Source organism: Tyto alba, unplaced genomic scaffold, assembly GCF_018691265.1.
Source record: "Tyto alba isolate M040663 unplaced genomic scaffold, T.alba_DEE_v4.0 Super-Scaffold_3, whole genome shotgun sequence".
NCBI lineage: Eukaryota > Metazoa > Chordata > Aves > Strigiformes > Tytonidae > Tyto > Tyto alba.
In genome coordinates this window covers 16,210,282-16,235,095 of record NW_024881304.1, presented here as the reverse complement: position 1 = coordinate 16,235,095, position 24,814 = coordinate 16,210,282, and the positions used below count along the sequence as shown (strand labels likewise).

The window sequence follows — 24,814 nt, the reverse complement described above, 5'->3', positions numbered from 1 at the left end:
TTGCTTTTATAACAGCCAATTTTATTTTAAAATAAGTACATAAATGAGAGAATATAATCCAGCATAGGAAATGAAATAATATGAAATTTAATAGCTGGAAACAGAGAGAGTCTCTTGTGCATTTAAGGCGATAGAGCAAAATGACTATCAGCAAAGCACATTGGTGGTGTTTTAAAGCTAGAGTGATGTGGAGCAAAGTGGTAATTGACAATCTTTGTTAAAGCCAGATCTCAGCAAATATCATTTTCTTTAGGTAAATGGCAATTTAAAGAGTGTTTCAGACTGCTTTGGAATGCTGTTCCTCGTGTAGGAATATTTGAGCAAAGCTCTCTTTTGAGTTGTATAAAAAAGCATAGAGCATATCTACAGCGCAACTTCGAGCAAATGTTCTTTCCATTTACTACTTCTGTATGGGAAGCTGCTGTGTACTAGAACACATAGATTGCTGCAATGTAGATTTTAGTCAATGAAGATTTTACTTTAAGGCACAACAGATTTTATGAGGCGGAAGGAAAAGAGATGTCTCTGCGCCCCACCCCTTTCGAAATTAATAGTTATGCTGAATCAATGCCCCATTATTGGAAATGTTCAAAGTTAGGTTTGAGGGGTGACTTTGAGCACCTGGAATTTTCCATATACTAGTTGTAATTAAAACTGTTTGAGAAATCCTATAAATAACATAGGGTGAAAGATCTAGGATGCCTCATCTGTCAGTGTCATCTGTCATTCCAAACTTGGCACTATGCATTGTGATTTTATAAAGTGACTTTTATTTGCTACTTAAAAGTTTCAGACAAGTTGTGATTTGTGTATCAGTTTGGCTCGGTATTCCTACTCCAGTTTTAAATCAGGGCAATTGTAAGACATGATAATGTAAACTACATGCAAAATAGAGCAGATTTGTTCATTAGTTCTTGCAATGTAATTATGACAGTGGGCAATCTTAAGATATTTGACCTGCTTCCCAAGTTTTGTTTTGCTCCTTAAAGGAGCTGAAACAAAGGATGTCTCTAATCAATAAAAGCAAGTGAGTTGCAGTTTTGTGACAAGTAAATCAGTGTGAACGTTTTCATTACAAATCTGGAAGGGGATGTGATCCCTCAAATAGAGTTCATATTCTAATATAAATGTCTACCCATATTAGATTCATCCCTAATATGGATCTTTAGACTAAAAGGAATAATGAGACCTGTAATGGAATTAATGGCACTCCAACTGTTTCATTTCATTTGTTCTTCTTCATGAAACCTATTCTGCAGGATTAAGTAGATTTAAGTAATCTTTCTTGTTTTGCTACTTACTTTGTTGTTGCAAATAGAATGCCGACAAGTCTGTGTTCAGGATAGGATCATTTTAGCACTTTTTGATACTTTGAAGGATTTTCATTGTGTTTGTAGATTAATAATGTTATATAACTGAAGATAATATCTTTCAATGCCTTGCCACTGCATCTGATATCAAAGACAGAAATCTGTCTGGTAGAGAAATCTAACCATATGCCACTGAGTCTTCCATAATAAAAGATCGATATTTAAGGAAATTATTTTAAAAGCAGATGAGGGAAATTGAGGGAAATTAATGCAATATACTGAAGACTTAGAATAGGAAACATCCATATGCCAGAAAGTACCAACTCTGCCAAAGATGACTCAAATCTATGTGGTAATGTTAGCGGATGTTGGCTGCTGTTACAACATTTTATTGGTAGAAGTGTAAGACATGACTGCTAATCATATACAGATGAATATACGCATTAAAAATGGACAAATTCCTTTTTACTTCAGCAGCAAAAACATTTCCTTCTCTCTCCTCAAAAGAACGGCATGTTTTTGACTTACCCAAGAAAGAGAGTATAAGGAGAATTGGAGTTAACGTTTTCCAAGTTATCTTAGTGAAATAATGTGAAAAATAAATCTCTTCAGGGGAAAAAAAAAATAGACAAAAATTTTCCCTTTGACTGAAAAATAGAAGGTTTTCCTTTCTTTGCAGATTTTAAAAATTCTTTGTAAATTAAACATAAAGCTAGTCCTAAACAAAAGCTTGAAACGTTTCATTGCTCTGCTATGAAGAGAAATACTCTTATTCTCCTGATTTGTTTTATGAGCTGAAACTGTAAAATTAGGATTTTGAAAATTGTTTTTTCAGTGCATAAATGATTTGATTAACAAAAAAAAAAAAAAAATCAGTTATGTTTCTCTGCTATCCGTGCTATCCTGCCTCTTCTTCCAACAATGAAGTATGGTCTTGAAGCGACAAAGCACTTGACCTTTGATGTGTGGTTTTGTATACTTTAATTGTATCCATAGTCATTTTCTGAAGAATGCTTATAAATTTTGATTAGAAATTCTGTGCACATCTGTAACTCTCTCTATGAAAAATTAGTCCATGTTTTCTAATTTCATTGTGCCTTTTAAATACAAGTCTCAACCCATAGTTGAAGTCAGTAATTAATATAGATACTCTAAACCAGATATTTAGAGTTCTTTCATAACATTACTAACAATCTATTAATCTTTCTTTTTTCTTATGAAGGATTTCATCAAGAAAAGCCCAACATCAAATGTTCATTTCTTTGTCCTTTGTACCCTTCCAACATTTGTTTAATTCCATTTTTCTCCTCAGAGGAGTTCAGAATATGCTAAAAATAGGAGAAGATAATCTAACTTTGATTTAATATAAAACCTGAATATATAAATAATGTGCTTTCACTTTATTAGTATATTCGTTTGTCATTGGTATTAGCCCTTTCCATAAAGAGATAATAGAGGAAGAAAGAATCCATGGAGACATTTCATGGCATGGAAAAATTAGAAGAAATAAAACAGTTACATTTTTGTATTTTAAGATGCAATTAAACATGTAACATGGTAGAGATACATAAAGTAATTAATTTAAAGTATAATTGAAGAAAATATATTCTTGATTAGCATATGTTGATGTAATGGCATTCATGCTTGACAGTACCAAGGTAAAATGTTTAACAGGGAGAAGAAATTTTGCTGCTGTTCTCCTTTTACTCTGCAGTAGTCATCTGTACTAGCAAAGGTAAACCCCCCAGTAATACAGAGACTCTACATCATTTTTAGTATATGAAAGGAATACTTGTGTATTTTGTTAATTCTGTAATAATGTACCACCAAAATTATACTGAAATGACATTATTCATGCATGTGGAAGAGCCACATGCCACTGTTGAAAGCTTTTGTCTGATAGCCTAACTATCTTGTTCATGGAGATGTCTTCAGAATATTAACTACAAACTTATAAATGAATGAATTATATCAAGGAGTTGCTGAGTTTGATCAACCTGGAGTTGAATTGTTGATGCCGTTTAATACTTGCCTTGCTACAGAGACAAATAGTTCATCTTTTTTACATACTAAAACTTTCCCCAATGATGTAGCAGTTACCTGTTGCTTGAGAGCATTTTATTTTTGAATGGAAGTCAAATAATGGACATCTTCAGGGATGGGTTAGATGCTTCTCTAGTCTAGATGCTTCCCAGTTGTTTTATCAGAAAGAAGTTACTCATGTGTAAAGTCACTTGGAGCTTTGGGATAAAATAAGGTTCATCACTGCTCCAGACATCAGTGTGAGTGTCACAGCCTGACTTTCACATATACTGCCTGGAAAAACAAAGGTTACATTGTCTGGTTGTTTTCTTCCCTATTATGCTTCATGGCTGCTTTCTCTTGAATTACGGAAAGTTCCTTTTGACTCTGATTTATTGCCCAACTGCTGAGCTATCCAAAGGTATTTTCAAAGGAGATTTCTAGCCCAGCTTACATACTGTAAATTTCAAAGTAAAGATAGGTATATAAACAGACTACATCTTATGTGCAAGCCCTGCTTAAGGACTGTTCCGTAAGAGCTTCCCATAGTCTTCTGCCTCCAAGCAGAGGCATGGCAGACCTTGGTACTCCCCGGGAGAGCACGGTGCCTAGACAAAAGTCATGGGCCTGAAGCTCTTAAAGCCTTTCCTTAACGCTATTCCTATGGCTTAGAGAATTAAAAGGAGATTTTTACTGGAGTCTCCTACTCTGAAGGAAATCATATATATAAATACGTGTTGACATGCATTGTGCATGGTACCCCACAAATTATCTACAAATTAGATCTCAGCACAGCTGCTGAAAAGTGTCAGCTTCTTCAGCCATTGCTTCCATGAGCTTCTTCGCAGTCACTTGTTACAGCTGGTCTTCATTCACATCAACCCCCAGAACAGTCATTGCAAAGGGCTTCTTAAAAGTCTGAAAAAATGGTTCTTCCTTTCCTTATGGCCTACTGGGATGCCCTAGAGTGTAATGAAACAACAGTTGTTTTCCTCAGGAAGACCTGCCTGGCCTAATTAGCTGTAAGAAGATGGTGATTGTAGCCACCAAAAAAAAAGATGACTGAGTCTTCTCAGTCGGATAAATTTTATGAAATTACACACTTGTATCCCTTTTTGCCTGTGGGACCATGACTCTTGCAAGGAATATTTTAGGCAAAAGCAACTGAAGCAAAATACAGGCTGGTGCTTTTCCAGGTGACTGACGATGAAGCCGACGGCTAGCCTTCTTTAGAAAATCAGTTACCTACAAGTATTTCGTTCTAAGAGATCTTTATATGAATCTTCCATGAAGATTGCACAGCAAGTTCCTAAGAATTCTTAATATTATCACACAATATGGATTCCTGCCACGGTCTCAAACCCTGCACTACAAACTCCATTGAAATTAACTTCCAACCTCTGAACTTACAGGACAGCATCTTCTTTTCATCTCAGTGAAGATAATTGCCTGCTTTGCCTGTTCCTTGCTTAAGGAGGAAGGAGTGGTGTCTGCTCAGAAGATCTGAGTTATACACCACGCCAAGGCAGTAGCTCCATGAGAAACGAGGCTTTGTTACCAGGTCATTCATCTTCCTTCAGGAGCACAGATGTGGCAGTGGTGGTGGAACTAGATGTTCTAAGCAGGTAACATTTGCCTAACAGCAACTAGACCTCAAGAGGAATAAAGTTCTATATTCACAATCATTTAGGTACAGTCGGGCAGAGCTTAATAAAAAGGGAAATGCTGGGCTTGGGAAGTCACGCTTATGTTTTGAGAAAGTATGTAGCACTACTGATATGTGACCTTCTGTCTGCACTTTTCTCAACTGCTGCAGCGTGGACCATCTTTACCTTGGCCAAGATTCAGTGAAATATTCCCAGCTGGAATTGCCCCTGTTTAGCTGCCTTTTCAATTTTGAACTAGTTGAATTGTTCTTTTTCGAAGAGTTCCTAATAGTTTTACAACCTTTTTCAGAGACTTTGAGATATGGCAATTGAAAAGGGTGTTTTTCTTTCTGCTGAATTCCTTCATCAGTAATTTGAAGAGAAAAAGAGCCTTCCTCAAGAAAATCACTAAAGTCTACATCAAAACTCTTGTGAATGAAAAAGCACGGTAAATTTCTCACACTGTGGCTCAGGAAGCTCTGGTTTGAGTGGTTTGTCTTGCTCCCACACTTTTCAAAATGACCCAGTTTATCATATCGAACATGGAGGTAGGCAGCAGATATGAAATATTGCACATGTATGTATGTATTGCACATCCATCAGTGATTCAAGCACTGTTGCTTGTTGCGTAAATATTTAGGTATGCGAAGTGCAGGCAGCATGCTGACACAGAGTCCTGAGCTTCCATCCCCTGACACCTGTGGGGCAAATACACCAAATGACAATGTGAAATAAAGCAATGCCTCTCTCTTGAACTCCATTGTTACAACATTAACTTCCAAGAGTTAACCAAAATTAGTATCAGTAAGATAGTACATTTGTCTGACAGAGATCAGGTTGTCCTGTCGTTTAGAGCTGACCTTGATAGAAAGAGTGTTAAAAAATCTATCATCCCCAAATCAGTGAAAGGCGTTAATCCTTGTGGGGTATAAGGGACATGCAAAATGAAAGAAGAAACAGAAGGTTTCACTGTCAGCAAGTATTGATTGAATTCCAAAACCTCCTAAATTAATATCTCAATGAATACATTTTAGTAAGCTCTTCCGTGAGAAGTTAAGCCTAAGTATGGATACATAAATCATAAATAGTATTAATCATTGTTATCATAAAAGTACTGTACATGATGATGTTGAGATCTTATTGCTGCATTGCAGAATAGATGATGGAGAGAAAATCTGTATGCTAGAAAAGAATTAATCTTTTTTAATGAAAGTGATACCAACCCTCATCCAAACGTTGGTCTGCTGGTCTTGTGCCTATGGCAGTGGAAGAGGTTCAGCTCTCAGCTGTGCTGCAGATTCCTCCTGTGGCCAGAGGCGAGTCATTAATTTCCCTGATCTGAATTAATTGCTGGTGTAATTCCATTGTAGTAGGAAGTTCAACGGGAATTAATCTGGCCTTCTGTGCTTCCAAAACTCAACTATTAAATAATAGTATTTTCCTGTATCACCAGGGACTTGGTTTTTTTTTCCCCCTAGTTATTTTGTATGAGAGTGTTATTCCTAAATTGGTTATTTAGGAAAATCTTTATTCAAATTGACTCTGGAAAATTCCTTTGCCCTTAGCTATATATTTGCAGCCAAGTTTGAATCTACTTTTTAGCTGTTTCCTCTGTATGCAATGTCCAGAATTTATCTTTTCTTGGAGAAATAGCATATATTGAGATTATAAACTCGCTAGGAAATTGAATAAATTAAAAAAAATGCAAATGAATTAGCTATAAAACTGTGTTGTGCTGTTTCGTGAAATGGCATTAAAGGAATAAACTATGGTTGTCTTTCATGCAGTGATGTTTATTTGCCAAGTGAGCTGTTTCTTTTTTACCCTATGAAAGCTGTAACAGATATTTTGAACTCTATCCTTACAGTTTTAATTGTATTTTAGGTAATTTTGAAGGATGTATGGTATTAATACATGTAAATTTTGTTCAGAAATTAGTGATTTTTATGGATTTTCTTAAGGCCATATTCTGATTTGCATCACCCAAAGGCTGTGCTACCACTAATGCTTTCAAAAACAGTCTCATATATCCATCTATTCATCCAGTTAAGTGCTGACTAGCATTAGAAAACAATTTAAATGGTATTTAGAACTAAGGCTGATATACCATTATGGGTTTTTTAGGACTTAAAGGATTCTCTTCAGTATTAATTTGATGATTTAGCTACATCAATTATTTAATTCCAGTATCATCACTAATTTCTTTATCTTACATTTACCTTAATTTCAAAGTTGTGTTGTTTAATCATTAGTGATTTTAATATTGGTTTCAGCAGTTCAGCTTTAGTGATCTGTAATCTCAATTTTCTTTTGGTTTACTGTTTGTAATAAAAATGTATAAAAGGAACAGTGAGTAATTTGTTTCATTAGGTCACTTGAAGCAGAACGAGTGAGAGCCTCAGTTGGTACAAACCAGTTTACGCAGAAGACTGATGAGTGCCGTGCATATTAACCCTTTGATTCTCATGTGGAACAATAGCTTGTTATGGTCTTTGGTTTTGATGTGTATTTCATCTGCAGCAAAACCTCACTGGATCCAGACAATAAAAGATACTGAAGTTGCTGTAGAGGACACCTTATATTGGGATTGCAGAGCAAGTGGGAAGCCCAAGCCATCATACAGATGGCTGAAGAATGGAGACCAGCTGTCAATAGAGGTAACATTGTGTTTCGAAAACATGATGCTATGTAAAATTGACAATACTTCATATAAGTATGAGAATTTGCAAAAGTGTGTGTAATTAGTCAAGAGAAATACTTGATAATGGGTTTTGTATGTTTGTCAAAAGCATCCAGATGGAAACTTCAAAAGCTGCAATACCAAAAACACAAAGGCAATTTATGTTGTTCAGAAATATCCCAGCTAAAAGCAGTTTCAAAAGCAATGATACAAGCACAGAAATAAGTATGTAAGGAAAGTCTGGAGAAGAAAGTTCAATTGAAGTTATACATTAAGAACCATAAATTAGGGATAGAGAACTTAAATGATTTTTTTATATTTGTTATTGGCATTTCATTAAATAAGATGATTAATAAGAAAATACATCCAAACTTCTTGGTGAAAAAAAGACAAATATCCTGAAAATTCATAGGCTCACCATTACTTGATGCAAAGAATGAAATATAAGCAGCAGTGTAACATAGGTATTGGCTTTAATACAGTTGTTAAAGTCAATTAATGAAAAGTAATGCATTTGGTGATGGGGAAAAGAGGTTGTACTTAGAAGGTGAGATACTTGGTCTCCCAGACCAGAAATGAAGAAACGTATCCGATACCCGTATTGATTTTAAATCTTACTGCATCATTGAGAAAACTGCCTGGTTCAGGTTATGAGGAATGTAAGCTGTGGGCACGAGCCCATCGCAGGAAGGCATTTTGCACTTGGCCAATACATTGTGCTCAACGTTGGCACTCACAGTTGAAGAAGAAAGAGTGACTGCTCAAGTGAATTCAGTAGATGGCTATGAAAAATGCTGTAAGCACTGAAGAACATTTCTTACCACTGAGAGTGTTATATGCTCACTGAAAGGAATGGTAGCATTTTGTGGACAGGTTAAATGGGGGAGTACGAAATCTCATCGCAGTGATTTAAGAGCATTGTTACCATATCATACAAAGTCACTGAGGTAATATGCTTTTTTACCTCAGTAAATAAAAAAATATCTTCCCTCATTTAGTCTTCCCATTTTTCTGCTTTTGAGTATTGGTGTCCAGCCTTTTGGCATGGTGTCAGGGCATAAGCGTGACTTGCTCTGGAAATATATAAGGATTGTAAACTCACACTAACTCGTTGAAAGCCGATGCTGAGGAGGCATCAGAAGAGGAGTTCTCTGTGTGTAGTGATCAGTTGTCTTCAGCTCCTCAACTGCAATAATCCTTCTTCATGCTGGGTCTCCTCCACAAAAATCTGCTGCAGTTGTTCTGCTTATCTCCCCTGCTCCATAAATAAATCTTCTGTAAGGAAGAGTGAGAAGAGCAGCTTGGGATGCTAGCAAGAGGATCAAGACATGGAGACTCAAGCTTGTTCCTCTTTGGGATTGTTTTGTCCTTTGTCTAACTGGCTGAGCACCTTGCAATAAACCGGGAGAAGATCTGCCAAGGAAGGGGCTGGGCTGTCCTGGCTGCCCCTAGATAGCCAGAGTCACCCTGCAGCAGGGCCAGCTGTGGAAGTACATGCCCTTAGGAAAAGGCAGAGAGTGAATATCATTGCATTAGGCCTGGTAAGCCACGTCCAGGTCCAAAAACAAGTTAGAAAATATTTTTGAGCAAATAGTTCTTTTTGTCCGTTATTGTTTCTTTGGTTTTCCCCAAAGAAGAAGCTCCTTTGGTTTTGTCTTTCTCACTGGTTCCTTTTCCCACCAGTTCCTGCCCACTCCATCCTCGAATTAGTCACATTCTGTTGTAATTCATACACCTTTCCACAAAGAAGCAAGGTGAGAAGATCCCTGCACTTCAGTAGCTTTCTCAGCTCTAGGGCACTTAAATACATGTCTTCCATCTAATGACTGTTGAATTTTTTCTGCATGGTATTACAGAGAGCTTATTAGCAAATGGCATGTGTGAAATCTCTAAGTAGTACGAAATGCCAGTGCCATCTGTATAGCTTGAATACTCTGGTCTGTCATGAGGACCTGTGTCCGTATTTCTGGGAAAATATGAGGGTATTTGAGATTGCAAAGCTTCTGTGAAACTGAGCACATTTGAACCAATGCTCTGTTGCCAAGTCTCCATATTTCATCACTGTTGCCATACCATGATGTGGTCATGTCACTTATTTTAGAACTATTCTTGTGGTTATGCTGTTACATTTACCCCATTTATTGTATTTATGCTGTCCTATTTATGTTTCTTACCTATTTTAAATTTTTCACAGGAAATATGTCATCAATAAAGATATTTTTCTTAATATTCAGGGAAGGATCCAGACTGAAAATGGTGCACTTACAATATCAAATCTAAATCTGACAGATTCTGGCAGATACCAGTGCATAGCTGAAAATAAACATGGTGTCATCTACTCGAGTGCAGAGCTCAGGGTTGTAGGTAAGATTTTCCTTTTTCACTAAAACACAGACCTCATTCTCCCTCTCCACACACCCTCCACCTGCCTCGTATTTCACCTCATCATGATCTCAGATTTAACTCGCTCAGATGCTTATCACTAAAAGAAACGTTTTTGTTGACCTAATACCTTTTTATCTGCGGTTTCCAGGAGTTGACTCATCTGCATCCAGAGGATTTGCAGTCCAATCATTCACTGCTTTAAACCAGAACACAGCTAAATTATTCATTAGGGGAAGAGCAGAGACGAGGGCTTGGACACAGGCCCAAAGATTAAAACTGCTCACGTGGTCTGGAGGCAGCACTGGCTCCGCACATCAGTCAGCTGCACTCACCTTCTGCACCGCGGTTCCAGGGCTCCCAGGGGAGCTGTGTCATTTAAAAGCAATAGGCTGCTCTTGTGTGCAGCCTTTCTTGATTGAGGGGACAAGGGATTGTCATTCAGTCATTCAAACGGCGTGTGCTTGAGTCGAAAATAGCGACAGCTGTTTGTTTGAGGGAAGCCCTGAACTTGTGGCTGCCTCATGCACTCATATGCTTATGTGATTTCTACCTCCAGTATAGACTGATTCAAAACTAAACCTGTAAGAGCAGTGTGCTTTGGGGACATGAGTTATTTCCTTCCTATTGTTAAGGTTACAGTCGACTGGCGGACTGCTCCTCAGCCTTGGTCTCCTAAAATACTGAATTTCCTTTCAAACTTTAGTTTTAGTATAGGTAGAAGCCATGTGCCTTTTCTTAACTGTTAGTTAATGAAAACTATACCCACTCAGAATAAGCTGTGCTGTAATTTTATGTCCTCTTAACGTATCTGATCAGACCTGCGTTCTGACATGAAACTAGAAGCCAACCAGTTCCCTGAGTTTTAACGAGACTGTTGGTGTTGACTGCCCTCCCTGGACTTAGACAAACCGCGTATGCTCACATCCAGCAAAGCGTAAAGTAAGGCACGTGCTTAACGCTCCTTGGGTTCACTGAGCTTCCTCTCAGATAAAGTCGGTGGGATCTTCAGTGCATGTTTCATTAGATGGTGTGCTTCACACAACTGAAACCTTTACTTTTGTACTAGTGTAAGGAGGAGAAAAGCATAATTGTCCAATAGAAGATCCGTTTGAACTAATTCATGGTTTTAATTATGTTTGGAGTCTGAGAAATGTCATGCAAGTGCTAAATAGTAGTATCATTGGTATAATTAAAGGTGTTTTATTTCACAGTTACTATCCCTTCTGTTTCAGCTTCTGCTCCAGATTTTTCCAAGAATCCAATGAAGAAACTGATCCAGGTTCAAATAGGTAGGACAGTTGATTTGGAATGCAAACCCAAAGCTTCCCCTAAGGCCAGATGTTCCTGGAAGAAGGGAGGTGAGCAGCTACACGAAAATGAAAGGTATCGAGTTACATTGGTTTATTTGTCTTAATCTTATAAAAAGCTTGTTTAAGTCTTTTTATGCAATAGTGTCATCTGTAGACCTACATAGTTGTAAAGCCTCTCAGAAATCTGTCTCTTTGGGGCAGTCATTTGGTTGGGTTTTAACTGTCATTGGATCTGAGCACAGAGAGTGCATGCACATTGCCTTCTTTAAGGTCAAGGGCCAGATTTTATTTTCAGTTTAATGTAGAGTTTGGCCTGATTCAGAGAGAACCAGGTACTGATAGAAAACTGGAAAGGCAAAGCCTGTAAAACAGTACTCAAAGCCTTCAACAAAATGCTCTGAAAATGCCAGCAGGTGAGGCATATTACAGCCATGGTGATAATGTGGCTGGGGGGGGGGAAGGGGGTTTTAATTGGTAGGTTCAGAACAGCAGATGGAAATAGGAAAAGTAAATGAAAATACGCTTTCCGGTTCTTTTCAAGCAACCAGAAACTTTATCTACCAATGATAATGAATGTTGCCATTTCTTCAGTGTTTACATGGTAGTGAGTGTGTTTTGGTGTTAGTAATTCTCAGTGGAGAGTTTGTGATTCACCTATATCCCTAGCTATTGACTTCCAATAACATGTAAACATTTTTTCCAGCAATAACCGTTAAAGCATTATTGAATTAGTCATAAACTAAAATTGCACAAGTCTACTGACTAAATGATATAATTAAACTATTGAGAAGTGTACTTCTCTGTGCTCTGGAGCAGGCATTTGCTTTGCATCTCTCCAACATTGGGGATTACTGCCTTTTCAAGCTTTCTGTTTTGCATTTTGATATTTGCATAGACTGAGAATTTCAGGTAGTGAACTGGGACACCAAAATACTCTGTGGATGAAAGGCGTAGTTAAGATAGTTGTATATCTGATTTAGCATGAAACTAGGCAGTTTGGTATTGAGGACATTCCAGCTGCAGCACTTCAGCACTCAGTACAGGCTGTAAAAACTCAGGGGAGCAGAATAACTATTTGGGCATTAAGTCTGCTGTGAGGTCAGCCTTGCTGGAGTTACAAGTCCAGACAGGAGACGGGAGACTGAGTGCTTTGTTTTTGAAGGAGGATTGCCATGGCCATGTGTTGCGATTTCATTCATGTAGCCCTACTCCTCTAGGACATTGTGTTAGGTTACAAAGCTTAGTCTGTCATCGGGAATCTATTTCTGAACCAGGTGAAATTCTTCTAGTTCTCTTCCTGTAAAACATCACATTGTGGTTTTCCTTTGAAATTTCTTAACACAGAAGATGCTACCAGGTAGATGAAAACTTTCAGAGGCTGCAATTGGGACCATTATTTGCTCCATCGTAAGGCTAGAGCTCTCTCCTTGTACCCAAAAGATTTGGGCACTTGCTGTTGTCTTGATCGGTGCAGCTCTGACTGACTCTTCACAGGGATCACGATAGTTTCCATGTGTTCTAGTGTTAAGTGTTGTCAGATGTGGCCATTTGGCAGAAGATTAGTCATCTGTCATTATAGATCTTGACACGGTACCACAGGCTTGATGGCTGGCTGCATGCCTGCAAGCAATCAAGCAAGCAAGATCTCATTCAAAATAACACTAGTTGTTTTTTCTTTCTGTGTGAAACTTCCCATCGTCTTGTAATGACACAGTATCACATTGATAAATAACTCTGTAACACAGGACCACAATGATCTCTAAAACTCCTGTGAAACCTGTTGCCTTCTGAGATGATTCTCATTTGTTCTTATTTTTATGGTCGCTTCTGTAAAGCATGTACATAAATGCGTAGCACTTGATATTCTCCATTTAGGGAAATACCTAGTTTTTTGTCCCCGTACCATTTCCATAAAAAGATAAGCAGGAAGAATGGTATCCTTCCCGTTCCTGCCTGTCTCTTGTTGGAGCTGCCCGTCATCAGCCTTCAGATAACCTGTGGAGGTTTGGTTCATGATATTCAAAGCTGCCAGGCGTGCCTGGACCTTGTAGGGCTCCACACATGTCCGAGAGAAGAGCATTCAAGCCACCACTTGGGCGTTGCTTTGTGAGCTATCTGGATAGCTCAGATCTGGTCTTAATGGTTGCTTCGGATTGCCCTTCAAAAGCAGCACCCCCAGTTTCAGTTGTGGTGATGGTACCAATGTTAAGAAAGTAATGTTCAGTTTCTGAAAATGTATTGATTGTACACGATGCTGCCTGCTTAGATTTATGAACATAAATTATGGGTTTTAGTTCTGTAAAGTGCAAGTATTTCCAAAATACGGCTCAAAGTGTTTCCTACTATATTTTTGACAGCACACTGTAAATGGCTTACAGAGGAAACATAATAACAAAGCAATAATCCTGAATTAATCTAAATGAAGTACACTCACCTTCAGAGAAAAGCAGGAATGGGATTCTTTGCAGAAAGTGCTGGAGTTCATTACTGTCTGCTATGAATAATTGCAATTCATGAATTTCTTGCAGTTCTACAATTCTTGCAATTCAGGAAAGCGTTTCCAATTAGCAGTGCATTTTTCCACCATTAACTACATTTCTAATGGGGAAGTCAGTTGCAGGGGGAAGGGGTGTCTTTTTTAATTGCCGAAAAAAGGGAGGAATGAGTTCCCCAAAGGGGGGATGCTGGCCGCAGAGATCCAGCATGCTCTTTACCTAGGAGAGGTAGGGGAGGTAGAATGAGCTTAATTACGTTTGAAGCTCAGACCTACGGTAGGGTTCAAGCTCACAGGGCACTCCTTAGGAGAGAGAGACAGAAATTGAGTGTGAGATGGAGACTGAGACTCCCCTCCCCTTACAGCTGCTATTTGCTTGTAAAGAGCAAGCAGGGTCTTCAGAGATGGCAGCAAGTTATTTCGTCTCCGTAAGTCAGTTCCTTCAAGGGAACAGCTCTTGCACTCTGTCCCACGTGGATAAATACATGTGTAGTTTCCCAAATCTGTTTGCCCTCGAGTAGTTCAAACCATATTCTTGTTGATTTTGGTAGGCCTGCTTGTGGTATAGCGGAGTTATTCAGCATTGGTAGAGAACGGGGATGGTGTAATGTTTTGTTTTTCATGTAAACGTACACAAATGTTGGAGTGTGTCCTCTTCTGAGGCTGTGCCAGCACGCTCTGCCAGCGCTCTGGTGTAGATACTGTGGTTAGACCATGCTGGTTTGGACTGTACCTAAACTGGGAAGGCTTTCTGGAAGGCTTAGGTGCCAAACATTGCTTAGCATGAGGGTAGAACTAGTCCGTAATCTCAGCTGTAGAAGTGAAAATGTCACATAAAATGCGGCAGTGTGGATCAAATCAGTATGTTTTAGGAAAATTCCCATTTGAATAATAAAAATAAAGCACAAATACTCCATCACTTCAATATATTTATAGTATTTTGTTGTAAGAGAACATAGGTTTTGCTGGAGGTACTGACCACGTTACTTTAGTAAAGCCTGGAAGATTTTCGTTTTGATGGCACTGTTGCTTGTATTCTTAATTTATTTTTAAATGCTGCTGCGTTTTCAGTATGTAGAAGATTTGGATAATGAGTCAGTAAATTTTAATTAAATGAACTGAATATGATGTGTCTTGTGGAGGGAAGAAAATGTAATTCAAAATGGATTCATGAGCTCCGGACTAAAATCACTCAACGTTGAAGAATACAATCTTGCTTCTTGTTAGTTTTGCAAAATATGTGATTTTTTTTTTTTTTTTTTTAAGAATATCTTGAATATAGAGCTAGACAGTGAAGAGCAGTGGAATATAGAGAAAAGTGAAAGCATGAGAGTCACTGTAGAACATGCAGAAGGAAAGACAGAAAATGGGAATTAAATGAATTGGATGTTGAAGGAAGTTGTGCATCCCACCAGAATGCAGTTTTGGACCTTTGAAATAAATAATTTTGGGTGATGTAATGAGTATAACAATCAAAAATTAGCAAGAATTATCTTGTCTTTAATGACTGCCAGATCAGACCCTGAGGGTACCTGATTACCTGGCGCAGGTAATTTGTCGCCCCATATTGTGATTATAGTGTGTGCCACCACGCTGGGAGCAGCTTGTACTTATTCAGGCTGTTCCTTGCCAACCACCTCACATTATAAGGCCTTTTAAAAGATGTCTCTAAAGTATATTTTATCTGCAGTCGTTAAGCCACAACTAGGTTTTTATTCCAAATTAATCTGGAGCACCTTCTGCTGATAGCAGGCCATACCCCCGGTGTCTCCAGGTAGAGCAGAGGATGCAAACTGTAGCTGCCTTCGTGTACCTTCTTCTGGGTTGAAAAGCTGGCCTGAGACACCTCCATCTCCAGATGGATGTGCTTTTATTTTCCTTTTATCCTCCAAAAAATGAGGTTCAGACATTTAACCAAGGTTAAATACGTTTGATACTAGTTCAACTCATCAAAACCAAAATATGCTGCAATTCTATAACCTCTAAAAATATAACCTCTTTAAATGTTTTACATATGTATATGATTTTTAATTGATATATGGACCTAGGCAGCTGCTGGGTGTTGGCTGTAGCGGGTCCTGTGCTCCTGCCTCAAATACCTGACTGGAAACAGATGAATACAAGGGATTTTGAGATCATGTGGAGTGGCGTTTCACCTGTAAACAAATCCACCTTTATTCCTAAATGTTTCTAGTTTTACCAAGGCTAGAAAAGGATGAAAAGATGCTACAAACTTTAACTTCACTAAAAGACATTCCAGTGCAGTTCTCTTAAAAATCTCCAGTTTCAGCATCTTTAACTGTGGCGAAGTGATGTCAAATTTAGGGGGAAAGAAAAGAGGAGAAATAGTTGTTGAGAAAATATTGCATGATTCTTAGAAGTATCAGTTACTGGTTTCATCTTCCATATGCTTTGAATTAAGTATTTTTATTTCATTTTGTGTTACAGTTTGAAATGCTGTGTTGTGGAAAGTATTGCATTTACTTACCAGTACTTCAGTAGGAGCTGTTTTTTTGCTGACTTTCTTGTTACTTAATCTGGTTTAATGTAGTTGGAATTTGATTGATATATAAAAAGGCAGTTTCGACCCACTTTTCCACTGTTCTTTTTGTACTGAAGTGTTATGAACTGAAAAGCAATATGTTTATGTTTATTGTCCTATCAGTAAGGTTCTAAAATAGTTGGCTTTTCTGCTGAATAATCGGACAAAAAAGGCAGCGATTACTTAATTTGATTATGTCTGTTAGTAGTAAAGTATTGTACAGGAAGATGAGCAAATTTGCTTTCATTAAGTTTCATTAATGACACTAAATTTCAGGTGGCAGCCTCGTGGTCTTGGATTCTGATGTGTATTCTGGCCCTTAGGCATGTGTATATGGTTCTACTGCACCAACATTTCAATTTAACAGGATTTTGGTCAGTAAGGTAAAACTATGCAAACCTCTAGATGATGCTGTCCCAGTTGTCTGATCAAGTAGGTATGGAGACAGTGAATGCAGAATAGCTTGAATCTTCTTGCACTACAGATACTGAAGTTGACAGATCTCACACTGGCATCCTGGAGCACCACTTGCCCTCTAGTCCCAGATGATACTTGTTTCAGTATCTGAAAATAGGAAAGTTTGGTGCAGTCTGTAACAACAGTAGAACAATGTGTCAGTATGCGAAGTACACACGCTTAATTCACACCTGGATTTCTCCATGGTTGGTTGTGACTAAGGTAACTAACAAATCCTAATGTCACGTAAAAAAATCAACAGATTGGGCAGAATTGATGGAGACTGTAACCCTACCGAAGTCTCTCATCTCTCTGGAAGATCTGTAATGCCAAATTTGTGCTCCTAGTTTGGGTGGGACAGGAATACTTTCATAGTTTGACCAACATGAGCCTCTCAAATCAGGAACCCTGAAGTCTTGAAGTTGGTTAATCCCTCTCCCCATCGTGTCGACCTCCGTCAAAAAGCATGGCATGAGTTAAGACATTTGGCTGTTGTAGGCTTGTTTAGTTGCAGGGTTTTATGCCATCCCTTTGACTACTGGAAAAAAAAGAATCTTCTCAAAGATTAATTTCCCACAATTTTGCTCAAGAATTAGCAAGAGATTATGATTTTGTCAATAATGTTTTGATCTGATGACCAAGCGGGTCCTAAATCAGTGCACAGTCGTGCAGATTGCTATATGCCAAAGCATTATTCCACCAAGTATCTCTATGTTACAGGGCTAAAAGTTTCTGCCATTTTCCAGTGCTTCAAAAGTGTGCAGCTTGTTGAAAATGGAATTCACTTGGAAAATTGCTGGTCTTCAGCAAAATGTATGGGAAGAACTCATGTAGATACGGGGAATGCCAAAGGATGTGTTATTTTTCTGTATTAGAGATCCACATCGCTTTCTGGCAGCGGGCCAGCCACAGTACATTTGTTTTATCACAGTGTGTGAATATCTGATAATTTCAAGTATACTAAAAGCTTCAGTTTGTCTAATGCTTCAGCAGGAAGGGCTAGAGCTGTTTCTGAGTTTAGTGTTTCCATAGGCTGTGCTGCATTTACTGTTTTGTAATTGAAAAGTAAAGCATTTCTCTTTCTAATTTACCAGTAAAGATTTTGACAATAATTTTTTTCTAGAATTGATTTCTTGGTTGGGGTTTTCTTAATAATTATATCTTGGCTTTAATAAGCCTATTACTTAATTATTTTAGGCAAGCTAGACTTGCAGATAGCTCAGAGCAGTCTAAATGTGATTCGCTTTAATTAAACAATAGACATTTTCTGGTTTATACCCAATCCTATTTATTCCTTTGTTTGATCTCAGGCTTTGTCAACACTGCTGGGTTTTCACTTGGTTTTGCACTTTTTTCTACTGGAAACTGCTTCAAAGTAGATGATGCAGTATGAGCTTTTGCAGAATACACAGGTAGCTAGAAAGTCCAACAACTCAATAGCTTGCTTGTCACCATAATGGATATATTTTAACACCTTTTATTGATGTCATTATAATTACCTATAAAATATATTAATCATGTCTTTAACACATCTAAAAAACCTATAAAACAATATTGTAAAATTTAATTAATTCTAAATGTTCCATCTAACATAAAGTGCAGCCAGATATTACTTTGGAATTTTCCAAAACAAGTTAATAAGCCTCAGGGAGGTCAGCTGCGCTGACACTGATGAAGCACACCCTCCTTACAAATCTGCCTCAAACACCACCATGTTGGCTTTGGTCCCTCAGTATACTTTGGAAGATTGAAAGATGGTGGCCTCCAGATGTAAACTGATTAAACTGTCTATTTATAACTCTTTTCTCCCCCACATAAGATGCTATTGTCTGTCATTCTAACAAGGTGACTTGTTCTCACAATTTGCAGCTGTTAATTTCATGATTGCATCACCTTTGTCCAAAGAAAATGTATTTCAGCTGCAGTGATGAGTGTTGCAACGCCTTTTTTAAGCAAATAGAAGATGCAATTCAGGATAATTAAGAAAAACAATTAAAAGTGGTGCTTATTTCTAGAGTATGTTTCATTGTAAAGGGCTGTGTAATACCAGTGCAGCTGTGGAAGGAATCCAGACTCCTGGTTTCAGGCATGTAAATACAGTCTCTGTGTGGCCTTGAGGATTAGGTGAATCTGCTGTTAAGGGAGAGGGGCGGCATAACTGCAGAGCCATGAGAGCCTCCCACCGCCGGGCTCTGCCGTCAGTGAACGTGGGTCTGGAGGATCGGAGAAGTTAAGGGTGAAGGATAAGATCCCTGAGCCCATCAAACTCCAGAGCTGCAATCTGCTGCAACTCAATGATTCCTCTGAAATAATGGTTATAAGGCACATTGCTTAAAAACAAACAAACAAGCAAACAAAACTACCTTAAAACTAAAAAAAAAAAAAAAAAAAAAAAACACAAAAAAACATCATAACACTGTATTATTTATAATATAAATCAATATAAATAATTAATGACCATGCAGCTTAGTGAAGCATACCTTTTATGGGCCAACTTTTATTTTGGCAATGCAATTAAATCTAAGGTGGTGTGTTCACCGGGTGGGTCTTAGCTGTGCCTGCCTTTAGTCCTAAAAGTCTTCGCAGACTTGCCCTGCAGCTGGTGCAGCAGTTTCAAGCCTGTTACCCTTCAGCAGCTGCCGAGGCTCTTGCGGGGTTTCACACAGGGAGCTGCTCACACTGAGCTGTTAGATACGCTGCATGAAGGCCAGAAGAGCAAGGAACCTGTTTTTTCAAGTGAGCATCCTGCTTATCCCATGCTTGGGACAAGTTTTGAGAAGAGAGGCAGTGATCCCACCTAACACAGCAGACTTCTCCATCTATCTTTTCTAATATGTATTTAACTTTAGAGAACTAAGTCTAAGTTGGGACAAATGAAGATCCATTGATACTAATTTGCCTCAAGTATGTTAAAAATCAGAACAGCAGAGGTGTGTATTTAATGAATTTTGTACTGAATAAAGAAGGAGGTTAATAGTGAAGTGCATGCAAGTGAGAAGGCAAAATCCTCATGACTCTTCTGAGAAAGAGAAGATAGCAATGTGAAGTTTCATGACATTTTCTGCTCTCTCAGCTGATACTTACGCTGACAACTGTGTGAGACTAACGTGGTTAGAGGTTCCCCTGGAGTGTTAGTGGTGTTTGCTGTTCTGTTGATTCTGTGTAGCTAGATGTGGGTGTTTGGGCATTTCCAAAATACCTTCGAGCTAAGGTGCTTAGGGAACCGACAGAATAGTCTCACTGTGACTCATTTGGTGCCTTTGAAATGGATTGATGGGGTCCGAGAGAGAAGCTCTGAAGCTCTTTTGACTTATGCGTATCAGCAAAATGTTTCCTTTTTTGTTAATTATTCTGAACATTTTTATATACAGTTAGTTATATAGCTGCTCCAGGTTATCTTAGGGAGTACTTGGTAGAAGGCCCTGCATCTAAGGATATGACAGATGGGAGGACTAGAAATTGGGAAAGGAGGAGTCAAATGAACTTTACCTTCACATCTGTCCAGTGCTGGGATGTCATCTCTACTGTTGGGTTGCTGATGCTCTTCTGTCTATATCACTACTGTGGGTCCACATCTTTTATAAGCATCTTTCTGTTTTCTTCCATGCTATCTGTCCATTGGGCATGATTCTGGTGGAGTTTGTATGGGGTAGAGGGAATTTTTTTTCCCTCAAGACCTTCCACAAAGCATACCTCTACCACATCTGCAGGTCCCTCCCGCTCACCACAGGTGATAGATAAACCGAGACAGAAGTCTGCAACAGTGTGAACTGTCAGTTTGCTTTCTGAACGAGTGCTGAGTTTATACTTGCATGGGTTGAATCCAACTAGAGAGTCAGTTGTGCAAATGAGCTATTGACTTCAGTGCAGTCGGTGTTAGGCTTGTATCTAGGAGTCCTGAAAAGCAAGATGTGGATTGGTCATGAAAAATTCTATTGCATCATCATAATAATGACACACAGTTATTTCAAAGTTACCGTGCAAGACTGCTTGAGGTGAACAACATATAGTTGAAAATTATTCTAGTTTCAGTTGATTCAGCTAAAAAAGATGGAGTTAGTGTGGGATTTCTCTCTCTCACACAAACATACATATCTTAAGCATTGGTTCTGCTGGTGCCCAAAATAATGGTAATATACAGTTGGGTTCAAATTTGTTGTATATTTGGTGTATGGCCATAAAATTTTCAACCACCAGGTTGATAATTGATGCAGTTTGATATATCTAAGGTAACAGTATGATTCTTAAAGCGTTTTTTTTCTACAAAGCAATGCTGCAACTTTTAAAATCTCTTCGTAATTTTTTAGAATCGTGTTATTAAAGGATGGAGGACTAAGAATAGTCAATGTGACCAAAGTTGATGCTGGAAGCTACACGTGCCTGGCAACAAACCAGTTTGGAACAGCCAGTGGCTCAACAAACTTAATAGTTACAGGTAGGTGAGCTGGAACGGAGGGTCATCTGTGAGGTGATGTAAATTGAATTGCAAACTCTGCAACAGAAGTCTGCAACGATGTGCAGTCTGAATTGGCTTACTGAAAAAATACGAAATCTGGTGGAAAGTAAAGAATGTGAGAAGTTACATACATAACAACATACAAAGATAAAAGGATATTTTTTATAGTTTTATTAGTTGAAATGAAGGAGGCATTTTCTGTCTTTGTCAAAGATATTTCTCAGATGTGAGGGAGTTCTGAACGCTTTCCTCCTTCTCTCACTTATCTACTAAAATAGTGCACTTATGCTTTTAAGTTCAGGGCTTTTTTTAATTTGGAAAAAAAAAAAATTGCAATCAAAAAAATATTTACGGTAATTTTTTATTCCAGTCCAAAATCGGTTTAGCCCTAGGGAACTATATGCTGTTTCCTGATGGAAAAAGATGTGATAGAAACTCCAGCTGCAGGCTCATTCAGGGGCTCCACAAGCAGTAAAACATAAAGTCTTTCAAATGCGAACTGTATACATAATTGTTGTTAAAAGGGTTCTTGCCGCTTCCTCTGAGTGAGCCCTTAGTAGCTGCTGTCTAAGATACTGCATTAAAAAGGCCAGTAGTCTGTGAAGTTTATCTGAAGTATGTTTTTTCTCATCCTGTTTAAAGATTGGAACATCTGAAAGGTTTTCCAAACTCAGAATTATCTAATATCCTACTTCATTACATATCCTATATATCTCACAGATCCAAACAGAATTATTTTGTCCAGTGAGTTAACAGTTTCATATTTTCAGTCTGTGCTCCTAAATGATTCACGTGCCTTTACATACAAATAATAGAATTATATACAAAGGATTTCTAGAATTCAGTTTTATTTTTACAGGACTTGAAATTTTTCTCCATTAATGTGATTCTGGAATAACAAGCAGCTGTTCTTAATGACATTATTTATATTCTATATGATACATGGACCCAAATATCCAATGCATTCTACCCGACGTGGATTTCCTCTAGTTTCCGGATCTTATTAGCTCCTTCTCTCACTCCCACTTCTTAATCTTCCCCAAGGCTGCTACTATATTCTGCTCCAAAACATGAGTGTTATTGCTGAGAACCACACACTCTCTTAAATGATAATTTCACGGCTGTGCGTTGCAGTGCATTTAGTAAAGTATACTGGCCTGTATACAGCAGGTTAACATTTACCTTTTTGGTGTTGAGTAGCTCCCACTGTTAAATGTGTAAGGACACAGTGCTTCCAACAAGGTGGGGCGGGCAGCAGCATTTATAGTTGAGCTGCATAATTTGAAGTGACTGTCATTAGTCAGATTTGAAGAACGTGGTAGAATATTGGTAGCAAACAAAGCTCAGCAATACAGGAATCGGTAACTTGTATTTCTGCTCTCAACAGAGCCAACAAGGATTACTTTGGCACCTTCCAACATGGATGTCACTGTCGGAGAAAGCGTCGTCTTGCCTTGCCAGGTTCAGCATGATCCTATACTGGACATCACCTTCACCTGGTATTTCAATGGAACACTCACTGATTTCAAGAAGGATGCTTCTCATTTTGAGAAGGTTGGAGGGGTAAGTTGCATCTTCTCTTCATTTGCCTTACAAATGTGTGCAAGCTTACTTTCTTTTTCCAACATGGTAAAAATAGGGTGTTTCGTCTCTTTTGGGCCTGTAGATTTTTCCACTGTGTTGGAGGGAGATCATTCATTGAGCTAGCTTGTTGCTCATAACCCATTCTTCAGACGCTTTGTATTTTAGACCTGAAGTACTGTAAGTTCCTACCTCTGTTTCTGCATCTGGCCCCATGTGATTTTCCCCAAGATCACATGAAACACAGCAATGATTAAGGATAAAGATTAAGGAACTTGATGCAGACTTTGTGAGTTTCCCCCTAAAGCTGAAAAAAAGCATCCCGTCTTTCCTTCTTTTCCCTGCGCTTGCATCCCTCGTGTATCCCTCAGCATTCTGCCTGAGCATCCCCGGGTGAGAAGCTATATATCTCATATCAGTATTTCCTATGCAAGATGCAGAGATGCTGCTGGTGGTGGGGGCATGGTGACAGTAATGGTTTGCAGAATTTAGCCTTCTAATCAAAACATGAAAAGTAAAGCATTAAGACAGATGAAGGATGTATCAAGAGAATGAAATCAATTACAACGAAAGGTCTTATTACAGCGCAAGCCGTGGCCAGGTGATAACAGAACAAGCAGCTGAGCATCAGCGTGAAACTGGCCATTATAAGCCTTCGTAAAGTTTCCTTTCACATGGTCTTGCCAGATCTCCTGCTCTAGAGGAATGGCTGTGGGTTAGACACACAAATTTCAGCACCTAACTTTTTTCTTTTTGCCTGTAAAGCCTTGAAAGATTTAGCATTTAATCAGTAGGCCCCAAACACGCAGATTGTTCTGCAGTTTGCCATTGATTAAATATAAGTGCATGTGGAGATGATGAGATTTCCTTGTAGGAGCCATGAGATATTCATATATCATGTACATTTTCACAGAAATGTTTTGAGAATTATGAACTGACCATCTGTCATGCTGTAATGGGAATGCTCCGATTTCATAGACCGTTACCTTCCAGTATTGCTACATGGACTTTATTTATTTAGTAATATTTCCCCCCAGCTGTACTCTGGTTGTATATACAAATAGTAATAGTAGAAAGGAAAAGTTAAAAACATAACAAAACCTGAATCTGACAGTTTTAATAGTTCAATTAAGGCTTCATAAGCTGATTGGAAAATACAGGTTTTTTTCTCACTAAGAATTCCAACTTTTTCCTAAAACAAACATGGGCATAATTCCAAATCAACGCCTTGTTTAGGGGTGTCTGGTTTTGTTTTGTTTTCTTTTTTTTTTTTCCTCTGAGGGAAAAGGCATCAAAAAGTAGTTTTTCACAAAAAATTCTCTCAGTGCTGAAGGTAAATCCAGGGTGAGTATTGGCTAACTCAGAACTCTGAATCTAGAACATGTTACTTGGAAATTTATCATAAGGGACAGAATTAGGGTGTTTTATGGAATGTAGACGTTTAGGGATTTTTTTTTTTTAGAACTCTTACTTGTGTAAAGAGGGATTGAAGCTCATTAGTAGAAAACTTAATAGGTTACCAAGAGATCCACAAAAATATTTTTACAGGCATTGTATCACATTAAGGTCAGTGAAACAATTTCATCTGGAAGTTATGTGGGTCATAGTAAGTAAAGATGGATAATTATGTTCTAAGGCTTCCAGTAGTTGCAGTGTGTATTTGTTAAATGAAAGTATCTATGCAAAAAAACCTTCAGCTTTCTTGGTCATAAACATGGCAAAAGGATAATATTTTTTTCAGTGGATAGATTTCCATGTAACGATGTCTTGGAAGTCCCTGTCACGCATGCCTGAGGTCTCCGACATGTAGCAGTTAGTGGGAATGTTATGGGACCACCACCTGGTCTTCCAGATGGTTAGAAAAATATAGGATGTAACACTGTCTTACTGCTCTTTTTTTGTTAGACAGATGATTTATACAAACAGTATGGC

The 24,814-nt window shown here is 38.3% G+C and overlaps 1 protein-coding gene across 1 annotated transcript in view; it reads left to right on the top strand.

Moving 5' to 3' along the window:
- Positions 1-24,814, top strand: part of LOC104367775 (contactin-3) — a 112,763-nt gene that overhangs the window by 73,797 nt on the left and 14,152 nt on the right. The window contains exons 7-11 of the mRNA XM_042799671.1: positions 7,499-7,635; positions 9,893-10,022; positions 11,276-11,426; positions 21,153-21,280; positions 22,689-22,864. Coding sequence (XP_042655605.1) covers positions 7,499-7,635; positions 9,893-10,022; positions 11,276-11,426; positions 21,153-21,280; positions 22,689-22,864 — 722 coding nt within the window. The remainder of the gene's footprint in view (positions 1-7,498; positions 7,636-9,892; positions 10,023-11,275; positions 11,427-21,152; positions 21,281-22,688; positions 22,865-24,814) is intronic.